General features: G+C 45.8%; 1 protein-coding gene across 1 annotated transcript in view; it reads right to left on the bottom strand.

The window, feature by feature from the left end:
- Positions 1 to 1,066: 1,066 nt before the first annotated feature.
- The window catches only part of LOC132136700 (CD9 antigen-like), a 13,574-nt gene continuing 1,911 nt past the window's right edge, over positions 1,067 to 12,729 (bottom strand). Inside the window, exons 2-8 of the mRNA XM_059547281.1 lie at positions 9,365 to 9,467; positions 7,065 to 7,162; positions 6,712 to 6,786; positions 6,485 to 6,586; positions 6,315 to 6,404; positions 6,130 to 6,213; positions 1,067 to 1,735 (exon numbers count right to left, since the gene is read on the bottom strand). Coding sequence (XP_059403264.1) covers positions 1,622 to 1,735; positions 6,130 to 6,213; positions 6,315 to 6,404; positions 6,485 to 6,586; positions 6,712 to 6,786; positions 7,065 to 7,162; positions 9,365 to 9,467 — 666 coding nt within the window. The 3' untranslated portion in view covers positions 1,067 to 1,621. The remainder of the gene's footprint in view (positions 1,736 to 6,129; positions 6,214 to 6,314; positions 6,405 to 6,484; positions 6,587 to 6,711; positions 6,787 to 7,064; positions 7,163 to 9,364; positions 9,468 to 12,729) is intronic.

A 12,729-nucleotide genomic window follows, 5' to 3' on the forward strand; every position in this document is an offset into this window, starting at 1 on the left:
AAAATTGATAGCCTGAATGCATTGTCAGTCGCTTTGGATAAAAGCGTCTTCTAAATGCATAAATTTAATTTAATTTTTAAATTTAATTTAATATACTGTAATATTTTTTTTGTTGCTATAAAAACAGACCTAAGCCATTAATAGCCTTTAAAATGACTTAAAATGCATTATATATATAAAAAAACCAATGAGGCAATAATGATTGGTTAATAATAACACTGTTAAAATACATAATGTAGGCAAATACAAAATAAACATTTTATGTACATGTTATTACACATGCCTGCAAAGGGAGCCAAATGCCATGTAATTGCTGCTGTTACACTTACAGGACAATCAAATCCTTGTTTAGGCTACTGACCAAACATTTAATTCAAATATTCACTTAATCTTTAATTTTTGGCCACTTTTTTGCTATAGATGACACAGCCTTTATAATTTCTTCAACAAAAATAAACATGCATATCACAACCCTTACAAAAATAAACCATGCTTTTATCATAGTAAAACTGCTAATTTTCTTTTGCATGATTTCTGAATGCTTGAGACTATAAAATAAATTAGAGTCATAATTAAGTTATAGCCATATATAAATGTCGAGAGCTACAATTGTAATTTGTAAATAATACAATTTATTAATTTACTTTTTTATTTGATTAAAGTTCTATTTTCACCACTATAGTAGGTGTTTTTTTTTCCATCGTCATATTTGAGGGAGGGGGGCACAACAATACAATCATGCTTAGGGCACCCATTTGGCCAGCAGCGGCCCTGTATTTGCGAACAGGCATATGGTCATTGTAATCAGTTCACCTATATTGCTATGATCGTGTCCATCTGCTGGATCAGAGGCTGCCATGCTGGTTTGATTCAGTCCTGGGTTTGCTGATTACTCCTGCTTTATCTTCCATTCACTCACACATCGTCATATATATTTAAGAAGGCTCTTACATTTGAAAATGGCACTGTAATACATGCTTCTTCAGTGATAGTGTCACATGGATTCACGTATCGATCACTGATCACAGATCACGCCTGCCCTCTGATGAAACACACTGCACTGTGATGGCTTTGTGAAACTTTAATGTCTCAGTAAAAAACAAACGAGAAACATTCAGATTTTAATTGTACAGCAAGACAATTAAATATCAGGACGACATGGTAACAGACAGTGAGTTATAGCATAACATTGTCGTGCAGAATTCAGAACTGAAGAAATTACTTCAATCCACAATATTATTGCAATAAAACAAAAAGTCTAAACAGCCCATAAGTTGAGTTTAAACATGTTCATGAGTGATTCATGCTGACGGATGAAATTAAGCTTTACAAACTACAGCAAAACAGTTTTCCCTTTCTGTCAAATTCATTCCACTTTAAACTGAATTCTGCATCCTGTTTGTGGCCTTAGATTAGACTGAAGAAACGAGTTGGGATTTAAAGGCATTCAGTTCAGTTGTAGATAATGCACAACACACACAAACACACATTCAGGTGTGATTCCTTTGACCTTAGACTGACAAAAGTATCCAAACCTCCATCCGATGGATGACAGAGAGAGACAGAGAAAGAGAGAGAGAGAGAGAGAGAGAGAGAGAGAGAGACAGAGAGAGAGAGAGGGTTATATCATCCTGGCGGCTGACGGTGGGGAGGTGAGGAGCACATATGCAGGAGGTGAAGCATGAGACACTGAAACATGTCTTTGGAGGACACAGCTGCACACCAGCGCCAGTGTCTGAGGACAAACACACACAAACGGTCAGGATACAGGACACAGGTCACACAGAACACACACACACATAGACGGTCAGGACACAGGACACACACACATAGACGGTCAGGACACAGAACACACACACACAGATGGTCAGGTCACACACACAGACAGTCAGGACACAGGACACACACACACACAGACGGTCAGGACACAGGACACACACACAGATGGTCAGGTCACACACACAGACAGTCAGGACACAGGACACACACACACACAGACGGTCAGGACACAGGACACACACACAGATGGTCAGGTCACACACACAGACAGTCAGGACACAGGACACACACACATAGACGGTCAGGACACACACACAGACAGTCAGGACACAGGACACACACACACACAGATGGTCAGGTCACACACACAGACAGTCAGGACACAGAACACACACACATAGACGGTCAGGACACAGAACACACACACACAGAGAGGGTCAGGACACAGAACACACACACACACAGACGGTCAGGACACAGGACACACACACAGATGGTCAGGTCACACACACAGACAGTCAGGATACAGGACACACACACACACAGACGGTCAGGACACAGGACACACACACAGATGGTCAGGTCACACACACAGACAGTCAGGACACAGGACACACACACACACAGACGGTCAGGACACAGGACACACACACAGATGGTCAGGTCACACACACAGACAGTCAGGACACAGGACACACACACATAGATGGTCAGGTCACACACACAGACAGTCAGGACACAGGACACACACACACACAGATGGTCAGGTCACACACACAGACAGTCAGGACACAGAACACACACACATAGACGGTCAGGACACAGAACACACACACACAGAGAGGGTCAGGACACAGAACACACACACAGATGGTCAGGTCACACACACAGACAGTCAGGACACAGGACACACACACACACAGTCGGTCAGGACACAGGATACACACACAGACGGCCAGAACACAGAACACACACACACACACAGACGGTCATGACACGGGACACACACACAGACGGTCAGGACACAGAACACACACACAGACGGTCAGGACACAGAACACACACAGAGAGGGTCAGGACACAGAACACACACACACACACACACACACACACACACAAGGAGGGTCAGGACACAGGACACACACACACACACACACAGAGGGTCAGGACACAGGACACACACACAGAGGGTCAGGACACAGGACACACACACAGAGGGTCAGGACACAGGACACACACACAGACGGTCAGGACACAGGACACACACACAGACGGTCAGGACACAGAACACACACACAGAGGGTCAGGACACAGGACACACACACAGAGGGTCAGGACACAGGACACACACACAGACGGTCAGGACACAGGACACACACACAGACGGTCAGGAAACAGAACACACACACAGACGGTCAGGACACAGAACACACACAGAGAGGGTCAGGACACAGAACACACACACACACACACACACACACAAGGAGGGTCAGGACACAGGACACATACACACACACAGAGGGTCAGGACACAGGACACACACACAGACGGTCAGGACACAGGACACACACACAGACGGTCAGGAAACAGAACACACACACACAGACACAGACGGTCAGGACACAGAACACACACAGACGGCCAGGACACAGAACAAACACACACACACAAAGAGGGTCAGGACACAGGACACACACACAGACGGTCAGGACACAGAACACATACACACACACACACACACACACAGAGGGTCAGGACACAGGATACACACACAGACGGCAAGGACACGGGACACACACACAGACGGTCAGGACACAGGATACACACACAGACGGCCAGAACACAGAACACACACACACACAGAGGGTCAGGACACAGGATACACACACAGACGGCCAGAACACACACACACACAGAGGGTCAGGACACACACACATAGACGGTCAGGACACAGGACACTCACACAGACGGTCAGGACACACACACAGACGGTCAGGACACAGAACACACACACAGACGGTCAGGACACACACACAGACAGTCAGGACACAGAACACACACACACACAGACGGTCAGGACACAGGACACACACACAGTCGGTCAGGACACAGGATACACACACAGACGGCCAGGACACAGAACACACACACAGACGGCCAGGACACAGAACACACACACACACACACACACACACACAGAGGGTCAGGACACAGGACACACACACATAGACGGTCAGGACACAGGACACACACTCAGACGGTCATGACACGGGACACACACACAGACGGTCTGGACACAGGACACACACACAGACGGTCAGAACACAGAACACACACACACAGACGGTCAGGACACAGAACACACACAGAGAGGGTCAGGACACAGAACACACACACAGATGGTCAGGTCACACACACAGACAGTCAGGACACAGGACACACACACACACAGACGGTCAGGACACAGGACACACACACACACAGTCGGTCAGGACACAGGATACACACACAGACGGCCAGGACACAGGACACACACACAGACGGTCAGGACACAGGACACACACACAGACGGTCATGACACGGGACACACACACAGACGGCCAGGACACACACACAGAGGGTTAGGACACAGAACACACACACAGAGGGTTAGGACACAGGACACACACACAGACGGTCAGGACACACACACAGACGGTCAGGACACAGGACACATACACAGACAGTCAGGACACACACACACAGATGGTCAGGACACAGGACACACACACAGACGGTCATGACACGGGACACACACACAGACGGCCAGGACACACACACAGACGGTCAGGACACATACACAGACAGTCAGGACACACACACACAGATGGTCAGGACACAGGACACACACACAGACGGTCAGGACACACACACAGACAGTCAGGACACAGGACACACACACACACAGACGGTCAGGACACAGGACACACACAGTCGGTCAGGACACAGGATACACACACAGACGGCCAGGACACAGAACACACACACACACACAGAGGGTCAGGACACAGGACACACACACATAGACGGTCAGGACACAGGACACACACACAGACGGTCATGACACGGGACACACACACAGACGGCCAGGACACACACACAGACGGTCAGGACACAGAACACACACAGAGAGGGTCAGGACACAGAACACACACACAGAGGGTTAGGACACAGAACACACACACAGAGGGTTAGGACACAGGACACACACACAGACGGTCAGGATACAGGACACACACACACAGACGGTCAGGATACAGGACACACACACACAGACGGTCAGGATACAGGACACACACACAGACGGTCAGGACACAGAACACACACACACACAGACGGTCAGGATACAGGACACACACACACAGACGGTCAGGATACAGGACACACACACACAGACGGTCAGGATACAGGACACACACACACAGACGGTCAGGATACAGGACACACACACAGACGGTCAGGACACAGAACACACACACACACAGACGGTCAGGATACAGGACACACACACAGACGGTCAGGACACAGAACACACACACACACAGACGGTCAGGATACAGGACACAAACACACAGACGGTCAGGACACAGGACACACACACAGACGGTCAGGACACATACACAGACAGTCAGGACACTGGCCACACACACACAGACGGTCAGGGCACAGGACACACACACAGTCGGTCAGGACACAGGACACACACACAGACGGTCAGGACACAGGACACACACACAGACAGTCAGGACACAGAACACACACTCACAGACGGTCAGGACACAGGACACACACACAGACGGTCAGGACACAGGACACACACACAGACGGTCAGGACACAGGACACAAACACAGACGGTCAGGACACAGGACACACACACAGACGGTCAGGACACAGGACACACACACAGACGGTCAGGACACAGGACACACACACAGACGGTCAGGAAACAGGACACACACACACACAGACAGTCAGGACACAGAACACACATTTACAGACGGTCAGGACACAGGACACACACACAGACGGTCAGGACACAGGACACACACACAGACGGTCAGGACACAGGACACACACACAGACGGTCAGGAAACAGGACACACACACACACAGACGGTCAGGACACAGAACACACACACACAAACGGTCAGGACACACACACACACAGATGGTCAGGACACAGGACACACACACAGACGATCAGGACACAGAACACACACACACAGACGGTCAGGACACAGGACACACACACACAGACGATCAGGACACAGAACACAAACACAGTCGGTCAGGACACACAACGTACTCACCATGATTCCTGCCGTCCCCAGAAACCCTCCCAACACCAGCGGAGCATTTGAGTTGAAGACGTCCTTGATCATGATGGGACAGCTCTACACACACACACACACACACACACACACGGATGAGAGCCTGCACTCTTCACACAATACACAGCCAGAAATCAGACCAAGACAAACAGGAAGTGACTCACAGAATACATCAGCTTCTCCATGAAGCTGGCTTTTGGACAGGTGTCTCGCACAAACACTTCAATCGGTCCACCGACACCGCAGCAGTCAAACTGATACACACACACATCCCTGTCAGACCACATGTTCGAGTGTGTGTGTGTGTGTGAGAGAGAGAGTGTGTGTATCTCACAGCGTTGTTGAATAATTCGAGGGTGACGGCTTGAGCGGGGCTCCTGGTGTTGAGATACTGAGCGTAGATTGTGGCATAGAAGTTCACCAACTCACCTGACACCTGCAATTCAACACACACACCTTAAAACCAGCTCTGTTATACAGGCACCTGTGTGTGTGTGTGTGTGTGTGTGTGTGTGTGTGTGTGTGTCTGTGTGTGTGTGTGTGTGTGAGGGTGTGGTTTACCCGGTCGCTCCACATGAAGGCCATCACACCGGCTGCGATTTCAATGATGATCAGAACGGTCAGCAGGCCAGAAAACTGAACAACAGAAAAACAGAAATGTTTATTTAGCACATTAACCTAGTTTATCTCCTTGAGAAATAACTCTCTATTCTAATAGAAAGATATGCACGAGGGAAAGAGCCATGACTTTCCCAGCGTCTCTTGACAGGTGCATGTGGATATGACCAGAGACATCAGATGAGAGCTGTGAGGTATTGAGGAGGTGCTCTGAACCAGAAGGTTTGTAACAGCTTTGCTTAAGTGTGTGATTCTGTGAGTGAGTGTGAGGTGTTTGCAGTGATGATGTTCCTCACCACACCGAGAGCTGCTTTACTGTTGTTGCAGGCACCACAGTCACCGATGATGGCCACCAGCAGCATCAGGACCCCGGTGACCACCAGCACCATCACTCCTGCGGAATCACACACACACACACAGAGTCACGGACACATATCACACATTCAACAAGAAGAGAAGGCTTGAGTATGGCGTTAATCCTCGTGACAGTAAGAATATCTTGTTAAACATGTGATTGCATCACCGATCACTCTTAAGAAACTTACAGAAGGACAAATATACAAACTCTTTCAGACTCGTGCTGCCTCTTATTAGATTAATACAATTAATCTGTTAATAGATTACGTCTATTAGATGTCTTCAAGATGTTTATGGTTTTCTTGATCTGGAAGCATGTACTGTATGCAAACATCTGACAGACGACTATAAAATGTCAGTTTTACATACATTCTAAATCATAAACATCTTAAAGTCATCTTGGAGACATCTATTTGACATCTAATAAGAAACATCCTGTAGACATGTTGCAGATCTAATGCAGATGTAATGCAGATGTCAAACTGATGTCTCTGAGATGTATGTGTGCCATCAGGATTAGAATGTATGTAAAACTGTAATCAGAAAGACATTTATACACCCCAGATGCTTTCCAGATAAAGAGATCTTTAACAGATGTATTGCAGATCTGGATAGGTAAGATACACTGAAGAAAATTATAAATGCAACACTTTTGTTTTTGCCCCCATTTTTAATGAGCTGAACTCAAAGATCTAAGACTTTTTCTATGTACACAAACGACCTATTTCTCTCAAATATTGTTCACAAATCTGTCTAAATCTGTGTTCCTGAGCACTTCTCCTTTGCAGAAATAATCCATCCACCTCACAGGTGTGGCATATCAAGATGCTGATTAGACAGCATGATTATTGCACAGATGTGCCTTAGGCTGGCCACAATAAAAGGACACTCTAAAATGTGCAGTTTTATCACACAGCCCAATGCCACAGATGTCGCAAGTTTTGAGGGAGCATGTAATTGGCATGCTGACTGCAGGAATGTCCACCAGAGCTGTTGCCCGTGAATTGAATGTTAATTTCTCTACAATAAGCCGTCTCCAAAGTTGTTTCAGAGAATTTGGCAGTACATCCAACCGGCCTCACATCCACATACCACGTGTAACCACACCAGCCCAGGACGTCCACATCCAGCATCTTCACCTCCAAGATCGTCTGAGACCAGCCCCCCCGACAGCTGATGCAACAATCAGTTTACAGAACCAAAGAATTTCTGCACAAACTGTCAGAAACCACCTCAGGGAAGCTAATCTGCTTCTCGTCGCCCACCACACACAAGCTTACTGATGAAGCCAATCAGCAGATATGGGGATTATTAGGAGGCCATACTGGTCAGAGGCCAATGGGTGAATATGGCATCCTGGGATTTTTAATGATCACAGAGAGTCAGGACCTCGGTTTAACGTCTCATCCGAAGGACGGTGCTTGTTGACAGTTTAGTGTCCCCATCGCTACACTGGGGCATGGGACCCACACGGACCACAGGGTGAGCGCCCCCTGCTGGCCTCACTAGCACCTCTTCCAGCAGCAACCTAGTTTTCCTAAGAGGTCTCCCAATTAGGTAGTGACCAGCTCAACCCTGCTTAACTTCAGTGGGGAACCGATCTTGGGCTCCAGGGTGATATGGCTGCCAGCATACAACAGCGTGTTCCAGTTCCTGCCAATATCCAGCAACTTCACACAGCCATTGAAGAGGAGTGGACCAACATCCCACAGGCCACAATCAACAACCTGATCAACTCCATGTGAAGGAGATGTGTCGCACTGCGTGGGGCAAATGGTGCTCACACCAGATACTGACTGGTTTTTGGATCCCCCAATACAGTAAAACTGCACATTTTAGAGTGTGCTTTTATTATCAAGATTCAAGATTTTTATTCGTCACATACAAAATTATATATAGCATATATAACCAGCAGTGAAATGTGTCCAGCCTAAGGCACATCTGTGCAATAATCATGCTGTCTAATCAGCATCTTGATATGTCACAACTGTGAGGTGGATGGATTATCTCAGCAAAGGAGAAGTGCTCACTAACACAGATTTAGACAGATTTGTGAACAATATTTGAGTGTGTGTTTTTGATTTATTATTTTTACTCTTTGTACTGCAGTCATTGTTCATTCTAATTCAAATTTCATTCTAAATGTATTTTTTAATGCATGTTACATCAATACATGAAATGTAGAAAATATAAAAAGTGCTAGTCTGCCAGTGAGAGTGTAATAAAAGTCAGAACGCACCGATGTTGAACTGAGCAGTGCTCAGATTGATGTCGAAGAACCCTCGGGTCTCTGCTCCGAACCGGAGCCACATTCCTAGAGCCACCAGACCGAACCCCACCAGCTGCAAGACATGGAGACACCACAGCCCTCAGACACAACAGCACACACACACACACACACTGAACAACTGCTGTGCCTCTACTGCGCTGAAGACACCTGTCACTATGGAGGTAAATCATTAGCTTAACTCGAGAGGTTGATGATCTGAATGTGAGAAATTTTCATATTAACATTTGTATTTCTAAGTTGAAATTTACACTCACAGCTCTGATGCTGAATCTTTCAATTTGCACACACAGACAATGATCAAAACAATTGGAAGTTGTAGATTAATAGTTACAAATGTGTATAATTACATTCACAAAAAAAAAAAATGACACACAAATGTTTTCGTTTTGCACAACGTCAAGTCGGCACTTACAACCTCTCAGATCTGGAGTACAAGTTCAAATCCTAGCGCTCTGACTTTTGCTACTCTTTTTGCGGTATTACTGTTACAAAACACCCTTGTGCACTTGTATATGCAGAAGTGAGAGACAGTGATACGCGGGTCAATGTATAAACAGCCCGCATCTGCATCGCCCCTTGATATTAGTTTAATTACTTAAATAGGCTATAGCCTACAGGATAACCGCACACATAAGGCTTGCCACAAATAACCGGTTAAAGTAATGATTATGAATGTGTCTAAATTAGCAAGGAGACATTTAATTGTTTAGTAATAAACTGGTGTTTTCTGTGTCGCAGCAGACTCACCATGAACGCCAGAGAGAAATGCAGATTTCATATGGATTGCATCATCAGAGAGTAGCCTATTTATTTTGGTTTGAATATTTTTGTTTAAAAGTAGACATTTCAAGCTTTCTGTAATATATTGCCTATATTTCTTTTTAACCCACCGACTAAAAGATTAAGACACTACCTGACCCAAAAAGTGGGTATAACTGCAGACCGGAGATCTCCAAAATGGGGCGTGAACTCCAAAATTGGGAAGAACCTCCAACATGGGGCGGGGTCTCCTTTCGCAAAGACTTTCTCCATTGGCTGTGGCTTCAGCCAATTGTTACTGACTTATATTTCAAAATAAAACTTAATAAATTAAACATTGTTTCTAGTTCATCTAAAATAAAATATGCTATATAAATAAATATTCTCCGTGAGAGCAGAGGCCAGAGCTTGTGGCCAGTGGTGTTTGGACCCAAGTCTGAACCTCTGCTTCCGAGGTTCAGACCTTGTCTCAGAGGAGCACCAGGACAAGACCACAGGAAACAGATGATTCTTCTGCACAATCTGACTTTGCTGCAGTCTGGAATTGAACTACTGGTTTCGTCTGGTCAGAGGAGAACTGGCCCCCCAACTGAGCCTGGTTTCTCCCAAGGTTTTTTTCTCCATTCTGTCACCGATGGAGTTTCGGTTCCTTGCCGCTGTCGCCTCTGGCTTGCTTAGTTGGGGACACTTCATCTACAGCGATATCGTTGACTTGATTGCAAATAAATGCACAGACACTATTTAATTGAACAGAGATGACATCACTGAATTCAATGATGAACTGCCTTTAACTATCATTTTGCATTATTGACACTGTTTTCCTAATGAATGTTGTTCAGTTGCTTTGACGCAATGTATTTTGTTTAAAGCGCTATATGACTTGACTTGACTTTACATGAAAATGGGAATCACTCAGCAGCTGTCCCAGCGGAGGGGAAAGATTTTACTCTATCGCTTTATTCCAAGCAGCAGGGCCGTCCCGGGGCACATTCACAGGCTGTGAGGGGGTAGAGATAAATAAAACTGTGTCATTGTCCGGTGAGTCTCATAATGCATAATCTTATTAACTGTTAATCTCCTGAACTGCAACTTTCTTTACCACACTATTCAGCACCAATCCCACCATTCAGTCAGTTTCACTGGTTAAGGTAAGGTGTGGGGTAGCTTTAGGGGTTGGCGTTTTTTGTTGTATAGTTTAGGAAACACTTTAATGGACACAACCAATAAAAACTTCAGAATCAGATGTGGGCGGAGTTTGCACTGAAGTGGATTGGGGGAAAAATTGTGCATGCGTGCCATGCGCCTGTCTCTCAATGGGAGGAACCACGCCCTATTTTGGAGCTCCCACCCCGTTTTGGAGATCTCCAGGCTGCAGTTACACCCTTCTCAAAATATCACCCAAAGTTTCTACAGCTTTTTTCTTCTCTATTTCAGAATCTGGAAAAATGACTAGGGCAAGCTTGTTATTGCAGTAGAGCGATATGAATGTGTGTGATGTACGGCATGATAAATGCTCGTCACTTCTGCTGCCCAAACTTTGTCAGCTTCTGGGTCATTTGGTTTATTGAAAAATGACTGCACTGATTTGCATATTTCTTGATGATGTTGTTTTTTTTCTGTGGTACTCAGATGCACCATGTCGCTTCACGTCGTATTCTCCACCATGTCCCACAGAAAAACTGCTTTTACATAAAATGCAAAAAGCTCTCTCTGCTTCACCATCTACAGGTCTTAACCAAGAGTATTTTGCGGTCCATTCGCTATTAAAAGTGCATCTTCTCTCTTTCGTGGACACACTGGCCATGGCTGCTTAACCTGACCAAACAGCGCGCGCTCTCTCCAATTTGAGAGTGTTCAAGTATAGGTCTTGAGGAGGCGTTGAGGAGGCGTTCGTGCACCAGTCAACAGTTTGATTGACGTATGACTCAGCCTATCGACTAATGCTTTTATTGCTCTCCTCTGGACTACTGGACATGAGTTAACAGCACGAATATGGACGTATCCGTGTATTTATTAGGCAGGGTCGAATGAAAAAGCGGGACAGATGCTCAATTTGCGTGAGGCGGGACAAAGGGTAAAATTGCTGTACAGTACAACGTGAAGTGGGACAGGTGGTCACTCTATTCGTGCAAGTTATTCAGCCAATAAAGTGTAGGCCTATGTATTTCAAATTACAAAGGTTTAATTGCCATCTTTATTTCAAACGACCCGACTGACCCGAATATCATTAAAAATATTTTTGGATGACCCAGGTAACCGCGGGTGACCGCAGGCACCTGCTCATTTTGGATCAACCTGCGCATCACTGGTGAGAGAGCAGAGCTGGGGGCGGGGCTTTGGTGCAAATGAAGACATTTTATTGGTCAATGCCCGACCAATGAACAATGCCAGCCTTCGACTGCCAATAAAGAAGTTTGAGTTTAATGCATATGTATCAGTTATTTGTAAAACACTGCAAACTATTTTCACTGAATATCCTTAGCTTTTACAGGACTTTAAAACACTAGATTAATCTTGTCATTCAGGTGTTATCTGGTAGACAAATAATGCAACAT

The sequence above is a fragment of the Carassius carassius genome, unplaced genomic scaffold (assembly GCF_963082965.1).
Source record: "Carassius carassius unplaced genomic scaffold, fCarCar2.1 SCAFFOLD_96, whole genome shotgun sequence".
Classification (NCBI taxonomy): Eukaryota; Metazoa; Chordata; class Actinopteri; order Cypriniformes; family Cyprinidae; genus Carassius; species Carassius carassius.